Source organism: Amphiprion ocellaris, chromosome 12 (genome assembly GCF_022539595.1).
Source record: "Amphiprion ocellaris isolate individual 3 ecotype Okinawa chromosome 12, ASM2253959v1, whole genome shotgun sequence".
Lineage (NCBI taxonomy): Eukaryota > Metazoa > Chordata > Actinopteri > Pomacentridae > Amphiprion > Amphiprion ocellaris.
Window position 1 is genome coordinate 26,492,087 of NC_072777.1, and position 21,886 is coordinate 26,513,972.

Here is a 21,886-nt window from a genome sequence, read left to right on the forward strand (position 1 = left end):
TTAGATCCTTTACTAAAACTACCACTTGGCTACAGCAAAGTAAAAATACCAAAATACAAGTAAAGGTATTCCATTAAAAATCCCTCTTTAGTGAAAATACTTCAGTATTAGTAGTAAGATGTAATCAAAATGTGCAATATAACAAAACTACATTGGAACGTTTTGCATAATTGCATGCAGTGTTTCATATCTCTGGAAAAATAATCATTAAAAAGTTGCGTTGCTGGTAAAAGTGTTCAGATCCTTTAATTTTAAAGCAAAATGTTTAATGTATTTTAAAATGACAATACATTTTGCTGATTTAAATACAGTAAAAACTGGAATTTGACAGTGAAATATCATAATAGTGAAATGTATTATAAGAATTCAAATTTTGTTGTGCACATTTTTTTGTTTGTTTTTACAGTTTGGCCTGTTTTTTTTTTTTTTTTTAGTCAATTTATAAATTATTATTTTATCTGTGATTTCCTTAGTTACGATCTGTAATTTAGCAAAACATGTAAATGAAATCTGTAAAACTGTTTAAAAACATATTTCTTAAATTTTTTATTCTATGGCAACTTCTTTGTTAATTTTTGTGGCTTCATGACTTTTTTTATTTGCTCATAATTCATATAGGAGTGATAATTTTTCTATAAGCTTCTACTGGGGCTTAATCTCACCTGCAGAATTTGCTTAAGCTGTCTTTCTGCTGCTTTTACAAAATAAATTATTTTCTTACATAAGCACTTGTACCAGCAGATGTGGTAATTAATTACTGCATGTTTATTTACAGGCAGTTTTAGTGGTCATTTCACAGGCAGTTACATACAGACATCACAATCTGGAAAAAACAAAACATTCACAGTAAACAACATAATACAACATGGAGTGACAGACTGCTCACAAAAGTCTGAATATGCAAAATAATTCATTAATTATTACTAGTTAAAACTCTACAGCTTTCCACAGGAGAAGCATTAATGATTTGACTGTTGAAAGCAGAGAGAAGCACAAATATGTCCCAAAAAATATGAAATGAAGATGGAACTTTTGCTAATGTACGATATCAACTGATATCTAGATTGTGAAGAACTAATAATCAAAATAACAAATGCCAAAAGCATTAGTCCACATACTTTTGGAACCAATTATGTGCAAATTTATCATGTCATAAGGCCATTTATACAGTCAGCAGTTTATTTCTTTAAAATAGTCCAACATGTCTATTATAATCGGTATTTGGTACAAAACTTGACTTAATAGTTTCCCTGTCAACTTGCACACACACTTTTAATATATATATATATATATATATATATATATATATATATATATATATATATATACATATACATATATATATATATATATATATATATATATATATATATATATATATATATATATATATATATATATATATATAAAAAAATTAAAAAAAACGTATTTCTGTGTTTCTGTCCAGTGGTTTTTAAAAGATGGAGTCACACTTCAACACACTCAAACATCCGGAAATATTAATGTACCATAAAAACAGTGATGTCATCATCGCGTGCCTCTTGCTGAATAACAATGGCATGATCACAAAAACCCAGAAGAAGAAACGTTTTGATCTATTTTTTGCTGGACTCACAAAAAACTATTCACTTCGAAGCTTGTTCCTCCCTGGAGAAGCTCCGATAATCAACGACGATTCAATGAAGTGGCAATTTATTTACCTGTTATGGCTTTAAAAGAAAGTATAAATTTTATAAATGGATAAAAGATTTTCAGAATTAGCCAACAGAAAATGGATTCTGAATTATTCATGTTCCCGATGTGTGATTTTATGATTTAATGCACCAAACTATATATTTAATCTCATTTCTGCACACAGATTAAAGTCATTACTTGCAATAAATCACAGTTTATAAGGTCTCCAAATGAGTGGTTTTCTTTCGCCTGGACAACTGCCTTGCACTTCAGTCTAGTTGAACTTGAAGACCAAAAAAATCCTTTAAGCAGCATAATTTAAAATGTTCAGAATCCCAAGCTGTAATCTCCCTTTTTATCTTCGCATTCGGGAATTCTGGATATGCAACAAACTAGAAAAGAAATGTATTACCACATTTTTGTTAACCAAAATCATGCATTTTCAGGTAGATTTCAGGACCGATTGAACACACACTGGGAATCTGGGGAGTTTAAAGGCCAGGTCAACACTTCCAGGCTCATGGTCGTGTTCCTCGAGCCTTTCCTGAGCAGTTTTTAGAGTTTAGAGCATCTTGTCCTGCAGGGGGAGTGCTGTTGCTGTAGGAGGGCGCACTTGGTCTGCAGTATTGTTTAGGTAGATGTCAAAGTAACATCCACATGAATGCCACAATGAAGAATCTCCCAGCCTTTTTTGTTGTTGTTAACAGTTCATCCTGGAGCAGCAGAAGCCTCAGAGAGCCAGGTGACGTTTCCTCCCAGTAGGACACAGTGGTAAAGATTTGTAGCATGCAGCAGAACACGATCCTACAAAGTGTGTTTATCGCTGCATGGCTTTGATGACCCACTCTGCTGTAGGATTCAACTGGAAAAGGTCTTTCATGTAGGTTTCTCCATCCAGGCATCTCTCCTCTGAGAAACAAAGAAAAGAAACATTCGTAGGATCAAAACTTTTGCTCTAATTTAGTCATTTTAACCACCATAATTCATAAAATTGTGTGGTTGCAGCCTTAATATGCATTAAGTCAAATTAATTTTCATTTATTAAGCACATTTAAGACAACAGGATAGACAGGTTCTTGATGGGTTTAAGTCAGGACTTTGAGGAGATCAGTCTAAAACCATCATTCTAGCCTGATTTAACCATTTCTTTACCACTTTTGATTTGTGTTTGGGCTCATTGTCTGAAACATCCCACTGTTTTAGGTTTTCCTGAAGAACGTGGAGATCATTCTTGTTCTTCATTATTCAATTCATTTTGTGTAAATCTCCAAACAAGCCCCAGAGCATGATACTGCCACCACCATGCTTGGTCAACAGCTTTGTATTTATTGTTTACCAAATGTAGTTGCACTAAGCTTTGGTTCACTGTAATTTTGGATGCTCTTTTACACATTTTTGTACTTGTACATAGCAGTTTAACACTCAATTTCATTCCATAATCTGCTCCCCTGTTTAAATTTTTGTGTGTTGTATTATAAGTATTTGAAGGGGTAAGTAAACACCGGATTCAAAAGCTGATTTTAATACGTAAGTTGCTCAGGTGGAGTCACATCATAAATATTACTGTTGAGTCTTAGCCCCCATATTTCAATTTATTGGGTTCATTTCTAACACCTATCATGTTCCTTTTATTACTAGAAAGCACTTTGGGGCAGCAGCTGTGGATTTAAATGTTCTGTGCAAAAAATAGTGACATGACTACAATAAAGGGATTGAAGACATCGTGTCTGCTGGATTACAATGGATCTTTTGGCCTGTTCAGCTGGACTACTAGCAAGGAATTAGAGGGACTTACTGATGTTTCCACCAGTCTCATAGAGACACAACTCTTCTTTCTTCACCGCCACTGAGCTGCGAGGATGAAGACAGGAAAAGCAAAAGAAAAAAGTTATAAAGATGTGGCTAAAACAAGTGCTACACATCTGTTTCCAGTGTTGTACTACGTTACCTGTCCTGGCTGATGAAGCGAGTTAACACATCTGCAGCTTGTAGCTCTTCAGTCAGCTGAACTGCCATCGAAATTTTACTGAACTGCGGCGCCTGAACTCGAATGAAACCCTGTGAACTCTCCTGAACATAAACCGAGAACAGAAGAACACTAAGTCCATCAGAAAGATATAAATACTTCAGGAAAATTCATCCAACACACAAACACTCGCACAAGACTCGGACTTCAGACGACTAAAGAATGTGGACTTGAATAAATTACTGTTCTTCTGTTTTATAAACTAACATCACTTTACAGGCTGTTAGTGTTGCTGGAGTTTCATCAATTAAGGAGGAAAGAATTTTAACCTTCTGCTAAACTCTAAAACGAGCACAAAAAAAAAAAAACACCTTTAACCCAGAAAATACTGTTTGGCTCCACAATAATCCCAATAAAACTACTTTAAATGCTCAGACATATACTCATCACTATATATACAGTACAAGTTCTCTATCATATTCTTCTTCAGGACCACTAGATGTCAGCATTCCTCAGCAAACTGAACATACAACCACCAGTCACAACATTAAAACCAGACATTATTGTGCAGGTTCCTCTCTGACTGGTTCAGTTCTGGACTCTGAAGGTGTTCTGAAGTTTCAGGTACCAAGACTATACCACAAGATTCTTTCAGTCCTGGAGGTTGCAAGGTGGAGCTTTGTTTTTCCGGAACATCCGATTCTGATTCCACAGATGCCCCATCGGCTCGAGATCTGGTGAATCTTGAAGCTGGAACAAGGCCTTGAACTCTTTGTCATGTTCCTCAAATCATTCCTGAACAATATTTGTAGTGTTTCATGGAGCTTTATCCTTCGAATAGAGGCCCTCAGGGAATAACGCTGGTATTAGGAGGTTTGCAAGGTCTGCAGCTATGTTTAGCCGATGCGTAGCCACTGTGTTGAACCCTTTTAGTTGTATTTTCATATGTATGCAAAAGCAGCTGTGTGATCTCCTGCGCCAGATCCAGCTTAGCCTGTTCAGCTTCCAAAATGATGCAAATTGGTTCTAATGAAACTGATCCGTAAGTTAAATAAGGAAGATCTGTTTTCTCTGAATATGGGTTATTCCTGCTGCTCTTTTCTCTCTGTCATTTCTGTTTTGCTAGACTGTCAAAATCACCTCATTTCAATGTCGGTACCCTCATCTGATGATTATCTGAACACGCTCTGCAATCTGATTAGCCCTGATTCCAACTGTTTTCTCTGCTGCGACAGCTTTACTAGTTGTTTACTGGTTAATGGGAGTTAAAGTTCTACATGTAAAAATCACATTAAAGTCACGTCATACATCAACAAGTTACACAACCAACACAACAAGGAGGACACCAACATAAAGGAAACACGTGTTCATACTGCTGTCAGTCAGAAGGGATTCAAACTGATTAAAAGGTCATCTAATTTTAGCACATTACTCCACTTATGTAGACAATAATGATTAGTTTAACAATGTCAGCATTACTCTGATGAAATGTGAAGATGAAGTAGTTCAGTATGTTATATTCCAGAATTAATAATATATTTGCATAAACAACATTTTCAGTACATGTTCAGTTGCAAAACAATTAAAAGTAAGTCCCTGTCACTACACAGGCAGTAAAGTAAATGTGGCACCTCAGGAATGGGTCTTTCAGGTGGTTTCTCAGTTGTGATCTTCTTCAGCAGCTTCCGTACAGCTCTCTCTTTATGCTGTTTCCTCTGACTCTCCATGTTTTGCTGTCTGACCTGAGTCACAATGAACTTTGGGATCTAGATGAGAGAAAAAGATTTTTACAAACTGTTCCATCCTCCATCCTCCTGCTGAGTTACTTCTTCTAACCAGGACACACTTAGAAACAGTGCTGTTCGATATTAAATCATCAGGTTCCTTCTGCTTGACCATCTCTAATTTGCTTGAAACTATATTCTCATAAACTCTGGATATTTTAAATGGTATCTGTGAAGTTTTACAACGATATTATCAAACACTTTGAGAGATGATTTGCTTATAAAAACTCTCCGTCAACTCACTTTCAGCAGTTTTTTACTCACACTGGAATGTAGAGGCTGTTTGAACCACAATATTTCAGAACTATTAAAGACCTACTCATATCTCATTTTCTTGCTCTTAGGACAAAGCAGTGTTTTTTTGCAGATACACAACCCTTTAGACCAGCCTTTCTCAAATGTCTTTTCACAGTTGTCAGGGATATGGGTTTTGACCTTGTCATATTGATTTCCTCCCTTATTCGTGGTGCTGCTTTCCGCCAGTCTCTCTTCCTGCTGACAACAATATGTTTATCCTCTGCTTTTCTTCCAGACTTTTTCCAATCATCATAACTTCCAGTTTCTTCTAGTGTCTTCAGGGTGTAGTGAACGCCTTTGTTGGACACCATTAGGTGTTTTGTAATGTCTGTTTCAGTGTATCCTTCTTTTCATCAATGTACAAATCTGTACGCTTGTTTTTTTACTCAGCTGTTTCTTTCTAGACATTTCTGTGGTAGTTTGTCAGAGATATGGACACAGTTGAGATTTATTGGGATTTTTGTTTGCAAACTCTCAAAAGCCAAAGAGCTAATGTGAATAATGCAAACTGTGATTTGGTTTTTACATTTGCAGTGAAGCTGAGAAAATTTCACCAGTATCTTTATAAATTTGATCATGTGAGAAGAAATAATCCACAAGAGTTTAGATCAATACAAATGCAGTCAATTTCTAATTTTAGATCTTACTGTCCAGAGGAGATTCTGGTATCGGATGAGCAGCCGGACGATGTTGGCTGTTCTGGTCGCCATGGAGAACTCCTGCTGCTCTGTAACTTTAGAACGAAAGCCTTTGAACATGAAGATGTTGGGCGCCATGATGACGGACACGTTGTTCAGAGTCATTTTGTTCTTGGCCTGATGGTCGATCACACGCTGGAAAAACTCCACCAGCGCCTGCAGGACAGAGAGTTAACCAAGAGTCAAAATATTCTCAGAAACTTAAATGAAATCTTTAAAAAGTGAGCGTTCATCCACCTTCAGAGTGTCCCGGTTGGCTTCTGGCAGCAGAAGAACCAGCAGGTTTAACGCCTGCAGCTGCTGCTTCTTTGTAGGAAGTTCTGCAGAAACAATAACAAAAAGTTTCTCAGATCATCGTCTCAGAACACTTTAAAGGATCGAACAGAAACTCACTGTTGACGGCGATGAAGGCATTGAGGTACTCGACAGTCAGCAGCGGATGAGGAAGCTCCCTGATGAACAGCTTCAACAGGCTCGCAGCGTCGTGTTGTTTCAGCTGTTGCCACTGAAACATCCCATCATAGAAGGAGGACTCGAGCTCCTGACACAGAGACTGGATGTAAAAAAAGAAACACACACAGTTAGTTCACTATCTCAATAAATTCAATCAATTACACTTTATTTCTAGAGCACCTTTCCTGAAAATGAAATGTAACGTAGATGATTTACAGATGGAAGGAATAAAAAAGTAATAAAACACTGCAAACAGCTCATAATGTAAGTTTATAAATGAAGTTCTCAAAAACACAAAGAATGAAGACCTGAGGAAATGCTGCCCTAAATAACACATGCAACAGCAGATGAGATCAAATAATAGAAAATAAATAAAACAAGATAAAATATAACAAAATAAAACATAGCAAAATTAAATTTAATAAGTATCTATTATCAAAATACATAGATAGACATAGAGGTGAAAGGGGAAAACAGAAGTAAGAAGAAAATAGAATAAGAAAATAATAAAAAAATGAAATAAAAAGTGATGCATTGAATAGATTAAAAACTGAAAATAAATGAATAAATAGTGAAACACTAGTTAAAATAAATAAAATTTCATAAGATCAAATAAAATAAAATAACATAAAATAAAATTAAACTGAATTTAATTAAATTCCATTGAATAGAATCAAATTATACTTTCGGTTTAATTAAATTCTGCTACCAGGAGATAAAAGCAAATCTGATAAATACGAAGAATCGAGACCAATAACAACTTTATAAACCAATAAAATGATCCTAAAATCAGTTCTTAAGGCAACAGGTAACCAGTGCAGAGACTTTAAAATCTGTGTAATGTGAGGTCTCCTTCTAGTGAGAACTCGTGCTGCCGAGTTTTGAAGTGGAAACGTAGTTTTCTTAGGGAAACCAGATGTAAGTCAGTGAAATATTCTGACCAACCTTGACTCTGGTTGCAGCTCCAGGGATCCTCAGCAGCCCCTCAGTGTCCAAACCCTCGTCCTCGATGTGACTAATGAGCTAATGACAAGAAAAAAAAACAGATTAAAACAGCAAAAACAGGGCACCAAAGCGAGGATGTCTTATTTCATAAAATGCCTTTTGGCTCACATCTTTGGTGGGAAAGACTTCGACATCAATAAAGGAATTGATCATAAAAAACTAAAAAATGAGAACAGCAGCAGTTGTTTGCCAGCTGTTAAGGACACTTGAAGAACAAAAAGAAACAAAAGAAAACAGTCATCCTGCCAAATTTTCAGGACTTTTGTTCAGTTTTAAACATTAATTCATGCCAGTTGATATAGAACTTGTTTAACTACATCAGAACCTATTGAGAAAAGGTGTTTCCATCTTCCATGAAGTAAATAAACGCTTCAAAAAGTCAAAAACCAACTCAAGTGGGCGGCAAAACTTTTATGCATAACTGAGGATGTTCCATTTGAAATTCTGCGGTTTCTTTTTTGTAACACGATACTTCAAAATGTGCATAAAATACACCACGCAAACACAGATAAAGCTCACCCTCTGCAGAATAAATGGCACTTTGGTTCCAGAAACTCTCCTCTGGTCCTGATCCAGTAAAGTGTGCAGCGGGACGCCAAACAGACCAGTTTCTGCAAACACACAAACGCACATTTCTCAGTGTGCAAACGTGTTATTTTTACATTTTGCTTCTCTTTGTGGCACTGTGCATGTCTAAAATTGCAATTTCTGTGTGTAAAGAGGCACAGTTTTGCTCAGTTTCCCCTAATGCATTAGCATGTGGTGAACTTGTACCTTTAGTCTTGACTTTGACAGCTTTGTGCGCCTTCACGTCGATTCCTGCGGTGTCGAAAAGCGCCGTCATCTCCACCAGCACCAGCCGGCGAACCTGCAGCCCAATAAAACCCGACAAAAACATTAAGCAGGAAGGATTTTAAACAGCTTAACTGATCTCTTGTAGGCTTATCGTTAAATAAACTGACCTTTTTCATATCCAGAGGAGACAGATCTCCGATTCTGGTCTGACCTGTTTTATCTCGAAGCAGCTTAAAGTTCTACAGAAGGAAAACAAACCAGAGGAAAGGTGTCAAAAAAACCCAGTACAAATGAATAAACGCTGTGCAAAATAACTTCAGCTGTGCACAATGTGACTGTTGAAAACATTGTTTATTTGATCTGTAATACGAGTTTCAACCAGCAGGTGTCACTAAAGAGCAACACAGTGTGTCCAAGTTTAAATTATATTACGTTATTGCTTTACATTACATTATAACTGTAAGAAAATCATTCGCTTGTCTGCTTAAGAGGCTACAATGTCCTTAAGAAACACAACACACTGATTTTTAGGTTCTATTAAGTTTACTTTTCAATTTTTTTATGTTTTTTCATTTGTTTTGTCATTTTGTTAGTATTTTTTTATATCATTTTAATGGTCCTTTAATGCATTTGTGCTCATTTAAAGTCTTCATTATAGCTTTTTGTTACAATTCTATTTTGCAAAATTCCTTTTAAGTTCTTGTCTGATACAAAAATCTAAAAAAAAAAAAAAAAAAAAGTTCAACTAACAGCTATGACATTAAACACGTCGAAAAAATCTATTTTCCAGTACAGGCTGCACAGCTTAAACATCTATATCGCGTACCAGGGCTGTAATTGATTATTATTGATTATTTCCTTGATTGATTGATTAGTTTTTTGGTCTATAAAACGATCAGAAAACGATGAAAAAATGTCGATTAGTGTTTTCCAACACCCAAGATGACAAATATTCAATTTACTGTCATAGAGGAGGAAAGAAATCAGGATATTCATGTTTAAGAAGCTGGAATCGCATAACTTAGACTTTTGTTTTCGTCCATAAGAAACTACAGAAACAAAAGAATCGATTATCAAAATAGTAAATATGACACTTTAAAATACTTCAGGTTCTAAAACTGCAAGATGATGCTACAGTTCCATAACTGACCTGATTGTAAGAACTTGTGATTCAATAAAGACAAACATCTTGCTAAACCTAAAAATGCTCAAACACAGTCCTGTGCAGGAAATGCTTATTCTGATGCAGCTATTTGTTCAGTTTATGTTGGAAACATCTTTATTTATACTAAATCGAGGCACAAGGTGACGGTTATAAAACAAAATCCAAAATAATGCAGCAAGAGTCTCTTACATTCTGTACCGAATAAATATTTATTCTAATGTAAATAAACTTTTATTATTTTGACATCATCATCACACACACATTAACATGATCCATTCTTCTGTTCTCTTTTGTGTCTCTCTTTATTTGGGGAATTAATCTCTTAAAATGTGCATGTGGCACCGCTTTGCATCAATAAAAGTTTCATTAATTTTTATTAATTTTCAAACATCTGGTTTATAATAGCTCAGATGTGTTTAAGCTCATGCTTAAAACTTCCTGCACATTCTGAGAATACACACATATCTATTTTTTCACATGCTAAATGAAAATACCTGTTGAATTTGAGGCATTGCTGCGTCTATGAGGTAACTCTACAGTGTCTTTTTAAATAAATGCACTCTTCTTCCATCATGTTTGCACTGGAGGAGACAAACGTAGGTGTTCTGCTAGTTTCTGACTCACAGAAGTGAACAAAGAGCAACTAAAGCATTTTGAATAAACTGAACATGACAGTGTATAAAGTCAGTACATCCAGTTTGTTACATCAGAGCCACGACACACAGAATAAATAATCCCACAGCTGTTGATGTTCACACTCGTGCAGTTTTTGTGTCCGTCAGCGTCCAGGTGTGAGACTCACCGGCAGTTTGTCATCAGGTGAGCTGGGGCTGGCCGTGACCTTTAAACGCTGATGGTTGTCCCGGTAGGACAGCGCCTGCTCTGAAAACGCTACTTCAACGTTCAGCTCCGTCTCCATTTCTGTCGATTTACACAAAAGTAATGAAAGATTCGACCACACAAGCGGGACAAAGGTGTTCATAGAAGCAAAGTGGACGAGAACATACAAAGAGACGCACAGTTAAACGTGTTTTACAGCTATTTAATCCCACTTAGTGACGGCAGAAGAAGGAAAAAGTAAAAGGTCTGCAACTAACTACTATTATCATTGCTGATTAATTTATTTTCTTGATTAATTAATTAGCTATTAGATATCTAAAATGTCAGTAAATGGTAAAAAAAAATTTTTTTGAAAGTGTTTCCCAAAACCAAAGATGTCTTTGTCCAAAGATATTCAGTTTCCTTTCATAGAAAACAAAGAAAATAGGAAATATTTACATTTAAGAAACAGGAAATAGTAGATTTTTAAGTTTTTTGGTTTTCTAAATGTATTGTTTCACTTATTCATTTACAACTACTCCACTAAGTAATGAAATTTTCCAAACTGCTATAACATGTAACCAACCTCAAATCCACCGTTTAGGAAGCTAGCTTCAGAAAATTTAGACTTTTATCTGTAAAAATTCCTCAAACAAACTAATCAATTATCAAAATAGATATCTAAATTTGTCAGAAAAAGTAATGGAAGCCCTTCTACTAGTGAGTGAATCCACAATAAAGCTGCAACTAACTACTATTTTCACTGCTGATCAATCTGTCAGTTACTTTCTCGAATTGATTAATTGATTGGTTGTTTGGTCTCTAAAAATGTCAGAAAATAGTGAAAAATGTCCAAAAGTGTTGACAAAGATATTTAGTCATAGACAAGAAACAAAACCAAAATATTCACATTTAAGAAGCTGCAATTAGAAGAGTTTGACTTTTTTAAACTGTATTAGTCCACAACTGCTAAAATATAGATAACATTTTCCAAACTCCCATCACAGTAAACCAACCTCAAATCCACATTTATGTAGGAAGCTGGAATCAGAGAATTTAGACTTTCATCCTTAAAAATTATTCAAACAAATTAATTGATTATCAAAAAAGATAAAAGAAAAAAGTAAAGGAAGCTCTGTTGAATTTTCTGTTGCTTCAACTTTTCTATTAGTGAATAAACCCCAATTAGGCTGCAAATAACTGCTATTTTCACTGCTGATTGATCTGTTGATTATTCTTTTGATTAATTAATTAGCTGTTTGGTCTTGGAAAATAGTAAAAAAAAATTTAAAAAGTCCAAAAGCGTTTCCCAAAAACCAAGATGACAAACGTCTTGTTTTGACCAAAGATTTTCAGTCAAAAAAAAGGAAAGAAACTGGAAAATATTCACCTTTAAGAACCGGGAATTAGAAGATTTAGACTTTTCTTTTTCTTTAAGCAGTCACTCAAACTGATTAATCGATTCATTCTAGAAATCGCTGGAAAATTAATATTCCTCTCAGTATTTCTGTTCATGAAAGAATCTATGCAGTACTACTGATAGGTGCAATACTTCTAGAACTAATACATTTGAGTATTTTTGTTTGTTTACCCACTGTGGGATTAATAAAGTATTATCTTATCAGAAAATAGTTGGTGATTAATTTAATAATTGACAACTGACTGGTGCACTTCTAATGTGTACTCTGGAAATTTCTAAACTGGCATCACAGAGCAAATAACCTCAAATTTACACTGAAAAAGCAGGAATCTAGAGAATTTAGACTTTTTTTTACCCAAATAATTACTCACAAATCAATTGATTATTTTTTAAAAAATTCAATGCAGATACATTGAATTGCTGACAATTAATTAATTAATTATTGGAGTTCTGATATGTATCTGAATGTATAAATCAGTAGTTATGAATCGGTTCCTATGATATGAATTAAAGGAAGCATATATTTCCATTCAGTTCAAATTCAACAGAATTTGGTCTGACATTCTATGGAATTTCAAAAAGAAAAAAACGGTGTTGCTGAGTTGTGGTGTTACTTCCTCTATCACATTTATATTTGTGCCTCATGTTTTCTGCTCTAATATTATCACCATGTCTGTGTCTGTACGTGTTGCTAGGCGAACTTTTATTTGCGTTTCATCCTCCACACTGACTCACGCCGTTTGTCATGTTGCACATACCGGCTGAAGATGAGTCGTTTTGTCCGTTCTCACTTCCCCCTTTGAGCTTGTGAGGCTCCTCGTTCTGCAGACAACATGAACACACAACTGTACAACAAGCAGCGTTCAACAGTTCAACAAGTCACAGATTGACAGACAAACCCCGTTACACATTATCTACTCTGTTAATTAGTGGACAAAGTGTGTTTTTCAAGTGAAAAACGTGAGAATCTTTGTTGAGTAGTTTGGATGAGCAGCAGTTCAAGTAAATCTACCTAAATAATAAAATCGAGTCTATATATTTATCACTTATTGAATACAAATCCAGTAAAATCTATTGGTGGAACTTGATTTTGCAGTTTTGGCACAGAATATGAAGGCGTAACATAAAAACATGGTATTAGTTAGTGAATACAGCCCGACTGGTCCTGAAGTAAAACTGTGACCACTTCCTTTGTGGTGAGGAAAAACAGAAATGCTCTGTATTGTTGTGGGATGTTCACTTCATGCAATGAAAAAAGGGAAACAGATTATAAAAATCAGTCCTTTTTATGTCCAATATAACTACAACTGTACTGCTTACTGAGATACTATGACAGACTGCAGTTAAAAGTAATAAAAGGACTGATAAAAATAGCAATATTAACATAATAATAATTAAATAAATGATGAGAAATACAGGAAACAAAATCAATACAACTACCATGTCTACTCTGTAAATTTCAGTAAAACTAATTAAAAACTTTCTGCCCTTCATTTTATTATATTTGCAGATTGTTTATCTTAGAAATCTGAGTTTTAATTTCTATGCAAGTCAAAATTTTGAAAGTAAATATGTCTATTCCCAAAATGTAGAACAATTTCTTTAATAAATTCCTACATTTTTGATTAATCCTGAAAAAATGGTTGATTCTAAAAGTTAGTTTGACAAATGACAGCATGAAGTGAAGCAACAGAGCAGCTGTACAGGTAATTTACTCTTTCGTGTTGATTAAACATGATTAGTTTGCGTTTATGAGCATCTCCTGACCTTTTCTGGAGGTCTGAATATGTCCCGAACATCGGGGAGGTGTTGCCGGTTGCGTCGCCGTAGCGTCTGCTGGACGCGACGTTCAACTGCTGCCGCCTGAGTTCTGGTGAGCGTCGACAGAAACACTGCGCTGTCTACTTCCTGCAATTCATCAATACATCAGATGGAGTTATTAAGTCCAGCTTCCATCATTATCTTTCTATTAGTCGGTCATTTGAAGCTCATTCAAAGATCTGACCTGGACCCTGATACGCTATGACTCAACCTGGACTCAGTAATTAAATAAAGGATCAGTGATTGTTACCTGATCCTGATCAGCTGCCAATGAGTCATCGAACAGCCGCTGTAGCCCCGCCTCCATTAGCCACGCCTCCTCCTGCTCGCCTTCTGGAAGACACAAAAAGAGGAAGATGATGGGTGTTCGGACGATGAGGTGATCCATCACTGGCACCAATTTAAAATGAGGACGGATACAATGGAGAACAATTTAAACCAGGAGTGTCAAACTCATTATAGTTGAGGCGCCACATCAAGTAAAATAACCAGTAACCCAGCATAATAACATATTAATAACAATAACTTAACGACAACAGATTTTCCTCTTTGTTTGTGTGCAACAGAGTACATTCTGAAAATGTTCAAATTTATTAAACTATCTTTTTCCAAAACATTCTTAAGAAAAACAGGTGCAATTTTAACAATCAGTTTATCATTTACACATTACATCTGACAGATCCCAGTGTGTCTACAAAGGCACAAGACTTTTAGTCCTGGGTATCTGGAACTCAACAAAATACCATTTTACTTTATGATCAAAACAACTTGTCAAGATCTAGAAATCATTTACAATTTACAATTTGCAGTTAATGTGAGGAAGTTAGAAGCAGATTGGTGGAACCCACAGAAAATCCAAACTGAGTTTCATATCATTTCTGTCATATTTTATGGTTTAGATTTTAGTGGCAAAGTGGTCTAACACACAACGCAAATGTAGCGTTACAGTGGCACTTCCAATGTTAGACCATTCGTGAAAACACAAACCTTGGAACCCATTTTTCTCAAAAACTACAGAAAGTGGGTTAGACCACTCTGCTTCCAAACCCTTTGTGTCTTGTGTCGTCGGACTGGATGCTCTGGTGGGCCGACGTTGGCCTGCGAGCCGTATGTTTGACACCCCTGATTTTGTTGTCTCATGAAAAACACTTAAAACACCCCTACAGGTGCAGGAAAAAGGAAAAAGGAGCGACCACAGACAGAAGTAAACACAGATTATACAGGAAAAGTGTGTTTACGCCAAAGAACAATGGTCCTCCGGAAAAGCCAAAATATCTCCTGTGCAAAACGCATCAGAACCAGTTCACACAAATATGAGATGACAGTAGATGTTTGCATGTCTGAACAGCTCTGTGTCACAGTATGTGGCATCAAATGTCTTGCGAACAAATCAAAACGACTATGAGCGACATCTTTGAAGCTGAGGAGTCGCACGGTTTGGTGTCCACCGCTAGAAAAGACCTCCTGTGGTGTTTCCTGTGGTGGACCTCGGTGGTTTCAGTCCACAGCTGAAGGTTCTCTGCTGTGACACCAGTGTGGCTGCAGGAGAAGATAAAAATCACTGCACCCAAAACCTTTATCTAGGGCACTTTGGTTTCATTCTGTGGCCACTTTTAGTTGAATATCGAAACTTTTAAGAAAGAAGCTGGAGTCGTCACCGTCGCTTCGTATTCGTATTCTTCATATCTATCATACAACAGTGGTTAATATGGTGATGTGTTTATTTATTTGATTTATTCTGACATTGCCACAGTATCATGAAGGCAAAATAGAAAAGAGAAAATACACAAAACGAAAAACAAAACAAGCCAAATTCAACCGAACCGATCCAGAATGTAAAATAATATCTCAAAACGAGTACGATGAACTTGCTAATTACTGTTTCCTGTTTGCAGGAAATATTTATACCTCTTTAGAAACCCCAAGCTTTTCAACACTCTTCTATTTTTCGAGCAATCTTTTTCTTGTATTCTTTCTAAAATTGTTTTATAGCTGTACTCATTTTGAGATCCAGACTGTGCCATAAATTTACCCCACAAACTGCTCAACATTTGCTCTTCACGATGATACGAGCAAATGGTTTTTGAATTAAAATTTCTTCATTAATTCATAGGTAGCAATGTTGCTTCTGAACTGTTGTATGCTGTTAGGGAGGAACTTGTTGCTTGCTTTGAACATTATTTGCACAATTCTATGTTTAACTAAATCAATAATTTTCCAAGTGTTTGTTGTGGTATAAAATATATTAGTGTGTTTATTCTAGCCCACATTATGTACTATCCTTATAGCTTTTTTTGCAGCATGATTATTGGATATAATGTGGTATTTTAGGTGTTACCCAACATTTGCAGTGTGTTAGTGCAAAAACTCTACATGGACACATCCCGTTGTTATAGATGCTAGATGTTATTTAAGCTGCAAATATACTTTTTCTGCAGGGGAAATGTGCGTTCTAAGGTCTAGACCAACCGACAGCAGTCTTCCACACACACCATCTGTACTTAAACACCACTGAGGAGAGGATTGTGTGTTTCCTACCTTCAGGAGTTTTCTGCTGCTCCTCCTCTTGAACCTCTCCGTCTCCTCCACCTTCTCCTCTGGGTGCTCCTCCTCCTGACCGGTTAATGTTCTCCACCTCCTTCCAGTAGTCGTCCATCTCCAGCTCGTCCAGAGAGTCCTGACAAAGTGACGACGCTTTCAGTTCATGCTCAGAAATCTGATTTACTTGTGCAGAAAAAATATTTATAAAAAACCATTCCGGATGTGATGCAAGGAGACGACAAACTACACGTCTGAACAAGTTTCAAAGTGGTAACAAGGGGTCGAAAATCTCAGATTACATACACACCAAATGCCAAAACACACATAGATGCACACAGTTTTCATAGATGAGAGGTTTTGAAAGTGGGACTCCAAACAGTTTCAGAGGAAACTCAGCGAATGGAAGTGAAAATTATTAGGTTGGTTATCAAAAGAAGACCATACAGAACAGCCTAACTATGGAATTTAGTACAAGAGTTTGGGGGAATTTTACAGATTCTTTCACTTTTCCAGAGTCAGAAACTGATAAATGCTTCAGGACATTCCCTTTTATATTTTATAAAGTTATATTAAACAGAAAATGAGCTGACAGTTTCAGGGGAACCTCAGCAAATAAAAAAATATTACATTAGTTATATAAAGAGGATCACATTGAACAGCCTAAATATGCAATGATTAGTAGTTTTTGGGAATTTTACAGTTTCTTCTACTTTTCCACAGTTCGAAACTAACGACTGCTTTGGAACAGATCCTTTTTATGTATTTTGTGAGTCATCTAAAGTTATATTAAACAGCAATACTAGGTTTTTTGGCAGGTTGATAAGCCTTTAGTATCAAATAACATAATCATGATACCATGGGCATACAGGTATTTTAGGCTAAAAGGCCAGGCTTATATCAAAATGAGTCTGCAGAGAGTCTTAACTGTAGCTTCAACGGTCACTTGGACAAAAAAAAACTGCATTTAAAAATCACATACAATATCAAAAAACACTTCAAAAGTTTGGTGATTTGAGCAAAATAAGGGTTAAGAGCAACAACGTGATTGGTTGGTTGGCTGATATAAAGCAGACTAGGCTGAACCCCAGTGATATTACATTTAAAAATTAAAGAAATTTGAATATTAGGTGTTTTTCTCAGGGCTGATTCTGGATATTAGTATTTAAGGAGACTGGTAACATATATTTGGAACTGAAATAAATGAATAGAATGATTTAAAATTTTCAAATGTATTTTTATTCATCCTATTTGAACTACCACATGGGAGCTACTATTATCGTACAGTTGTTGCTACCATTATGCACCTTGAATTGCTCCCAGAGGACAAATAAAGTTGTTTTTTTTTTTTTTTTTTTTTTTTTTTAACTGAACTGAATTGAACTGAATAAACACCTGCAGTAAAAATGAAAATCTTGGTGCCAAAAGTGTTGGAATAATTTTGCATATTTCTGTTTTACATGCTAAATTAAAAGAGAAATGTTCAACATTTATTCTTTGGTGTTTGATTGATTGTTACTCGTGATGTGTAACTAACCAGATTCATCAGACAAGACTTTATTTTACTCGGAAAAAACGACGATATGACGGGAAAAACGCTAAATATCAGATCTGATATTCAGTTAGGCCAATAATCAGTCGATCCCTCTTTCATTTTGCATCATCATCAGTGCAATCACAATAGCTAAACATCATACAGCAGCAGCTTGTTGGAATAAATAAGCTCTTTGCACAGCTGAGTTAATCACATTATTTCTACCTGAGAGTTGTAGCGCTGATAGGTGGGTGGGGGTCTGGGCCTGGAGTTGGGACTCTGTCGGGGGCTTGAACCCAGCTTTGGGCTGGAGGACGGCTGAGATCTGGGATGCGGTGCAGAGCTGGAACTGGGATCTGAAGGTCCATACCTGTCTCCATGCTGGGTGTTCTGGTTCTGGTTCTGCTGTAGCGTGTAGTGGCCGGTCCTGCGACTGCAGACAAACACAGGAACAGCAGACATTTAGCAAAATTCCTCTAAAACACTGAAACCGCTGCTGAAAACAACAACAAAAAATCTGATTCTTGGAGTGAATCCAGGCAACAGTTTGACTTGTAGCTGCACTTTGCACCGTGTTTAACGCTGACGTCATATTAAAGGCATTATACGATCGTAAAAACGCCAAATGGCCTGATAGTGTTTGTTGCGCTCTGTGAAGAGATGCAGCCATGTTTCCTTTAATGGCAGCAGAAGTGAGAGAAAAACTCTGACACGAGCCTGAGAATGAGTCAGACGGACAAAGTCGGTCAAAGACTGCAACTAAAGACGAGCCAGCAGAGTGTTGAATTCACAACCAGGCCACTAATGAGGTCAACATCTGCTGCTGCAGCTCCAGAACACCTTGAACTTTGCTTATATAGATAAAAAAGCAGCAGTTAACAGACTGAAAATCAGTGTTTATTCTAGTCCAGAAAAGGATGAAACAAATATTCTGGCGGTTGAGGCTAAAAAACGATGGAAAACCAAACATAACGTGAGAAACATGGAGGAAAAACAAGCAGGACTGTGATTTTTGTAGATAATTTGATTAAAGTGGTGTTTTTATGGCAATTCTTTTGATTCTTCTTGTATATTTTGAAGACTTTACATTGAGTTAATGAGGTCAGCGTCTGCTGGGACTGAAAAGCTCTTGGATCTTGACAAAAAAAAAAAACAGTAAACCACCAAAAAAAAGTTGAGTGGATGGTGCATTTAATCAAAAACACTGACTGTCATTGTGTTTTTTGACACAGAAATAGAATTTATTAATGTTTTCCGTTGCTTTTGAACTCTTCACATTCCTGAATGACATGAGTTTTCTGAACCGTTTCATGGTTGACCTTTAGCATGTTTTCTAACTCATTCATTCTACTTGAGCCCACAAAACCAGGGTGGCACTACTACTGCTGGTAACACTGCAATATGTGGTACTGCTAGTACAGTGCAGTAATATGTATAATATTTATAATGTGTAATTACAACATACCAAAGAGCTACAGCAAACAAACAAGTTACAACATGTCATCAAAATGCTGGAGAACATCTGGAGGATTTCTCCGTAAATGACATGTTTAAACATGATAATATGTGATAATATGTCTCTCAGTCTTTCACTTTAAACTGCAGTTTTATTACAGTTGTGGTGACAGATATAGTAGCTGACAGGTCTGTAGTTCCTGAACAGCTGCTCCCAACCATCTGTCAGCAAATCATCAGCGTAATCTCACCTCCTCAAACACTGTCAGAGGTAAGCATAGAGCTGTAGCCATGAATGTGGGGCTGTTGTAAAGGAAAAGAGCTGAGAGCTGACCCAGAAACTAATGAAACTGGACAAATCAGCAAGACTTAAGACAATAAGAGAAACACCAACTAGATACAAGATACTCTTGGTCCTGTTCCAATAAACCCTGATCGGAATATAGACTTATTTGTTGCTCCTGTTGCATTTTTCCTCACCGTGGTTCATTTTTCACTGTAATATAAAGTCCAGTACCTCTATGGAAACTGAAAAGCCACGAAGAAGTAGAGAGAACTCAGAAATGTCTCCTGTTCAGTATGACACAGAACCAATGCAGATGTTCATTAAAACTTCCCCTGTTGTGCCTCTTTTCACCAAATTAATGACAATTTATTTCACGTCTGTACAGTGTTTCTTTCAATATTTCAGCTTAAACTACTGCAAAGATAATTCATTTTACCATAACTGTTTAAATTCTGGTTTTGGTCATGTTCTAAACTGGCTGTTTCACTGTGAAAACCAATGAGCTGCTGCTGTTCCCGCCCCCTTCAGGAAGAAAACTCTCTCTGCATGTGCGATCGACAGCGCAGAGAAAAAAACATCATCATCATTCACTTCCACCTTTCTCTGTGAGGATCATTTGAAATGGACAACACACTAACACTGAGGATTTTCCTATAGTTACGGAGACATTTCCATTAATAAAAGATGCTGGCAGTGCATGAAGACTGCTGTGTTCACTCTTACTGCCAACAGCAGAACATTTGGTGAGTTTTTTTGAGACATTTTAGAGTTTATACAATCAGAAACGAAGGTAAATAAACCTGGTGGACTGTGAGGCAGCTGCTGATTGGTTTACATGGAAACAGTGAGGGGGCAGGGCTATACAAAGCTGGACAACTATTGGTCAGTTAGTTGTGAGGTATAGGATGCTATATAATTAACGGTTTTGTTTTTACCTTGAAGTCCAACAAAACACTTCAGAAATTTTTTTTTTAACCATATTTACAGTCTTATTTGTTGTTAATGTTTTTTTTTGTATTTTATAAAATGCAAAAATGGAGACAACATGATATCAGGATCATATATCAGCACTTGACTATTAATAAATCTGTATTGGTTGACCACTATTTCAGATGTTCAGCCATCAAATATAGTCACTTTTAAATGACAGACTGCAGAAACATGAGAATAAGAAAGTAAAAACACCTACCAAAGCTAATAAACGAGCCTGTGAGTAAATACCTTCACTGAGGTAACGTAGTGCATTAATTAATTCGGTATTATCAGCAAATTCTCTGTTCATGCTGAGCCAAGGCCACATTCCACAGCAGACTTCCTGCCTCACACACTGAGATCATCAAAGTAATAAAAGCAGCTAAATACAGACTCACGCTCACTTTGATCTGCTTTTAACCAGCTGCTGACCTCCTCTTCTTCTTCTTCCTGACATTTCTTATTTCCCACTTCATCCTCCTCCTGTCCTCCTACACTTCACCAAGGACTTTGGTTTTCCGCTATTTTCTCAGTCGTTTCCTGTCTTCTCTGCACCATCTCCTGGGATTTATTCTCAACTCTGTCCTATAACGCTGATTACTTCATCAACTGAAACGTTTATATTTGTGACAAATGGGGGGGGGGGGGGTATGTATTTTGATATTTACGACACCAAAACAATCAAATCTAAACGTGACAAGAAACAGCTGCTGATTAGACCGACGCTCATTCTTGATTATCTGATTGGCTGAAACACTAAACTGCAGTTCTGTGCTGCCAGAAAATATGTTTACAACCTTGTTAAAAATTAAACTTCAGTGATAAGTTTTTCATTGTTGCTGACCACTTTGTGTAACTTGTTAATCTACAAAAAAAAAAAAAAAAAAATTCAGTGGAGAAACAGCAGCCTCCCTCCCTCCTGTAAGTCAAGGCCACAAATACACACACAAACCACAATAATGCACACAGTTTGGACAAAGCTTCACACACAATGTCACTTCTCGGGCTATCAGAGGTCAGGTGAGCTGCCCTTGCAGGTAAAACAAACATATTCTCATTTTCTGGCACACTTTCAAATACAAACGACCTTTAAATAAAGCAGAGCTGCAGCTGTGTGTGCGATTGTTCTGCTCTTTGTACTTTTGTGTCCACACACCTTTTATCAGCCAACAAAGACGGAGCGTATGAAGGAGTCGCACGGTTT

The 21,886-nt window shown here is 36.4% G+C and overlaps 1 protein-coding gene across 1 annotated transcript; it reads right to left on the minus strand.

Annotated features, from left to right (window-relative positions):
- Window positions 1-1,400: 1,400 nt before the first annotated feature.
- On the minus strand, window positions 1,401-18,446 carry arhgap18 (Rho GTPase activating protein 18). Its single transcript, XM_055016087.1, has 17 exons — window positions 18,195-18,446; window positions 16,436-16,574; window positions 14,148-14,230; window positions 13,844-13,984; window positions 12,835-12,898; window positions 10,640-10,758; window positions 8,840-8,911; window positions 8,652-8,745; window positions 8,397-8,488; window positions 7,818-7,895; window positions 6,813-6,972; window positions 6,657-6,739; window positions 6,369-6,575; window positions 5,272-5,406; window positions 3,623-3,744; window positions 3,470-3,525; window positions 1,401-2,583 (listed from the first exon to the last, which is right to left on the minus strand). The coding sequence occupies exons 1-17, from the start codon at window positions 18,429-18,431 to the stop codon at window positions 2,492-2,494; spliced, it is 1,974 nt and encodes a 657-aa protein (XP_054872062.1). The 5' UTR covers window positions 18,432-18,446; the 3' UTR covers window positions 1,401-2,491.
- Window positions 18,447-21,886: the final 3,440 nt, after the last annotated feature.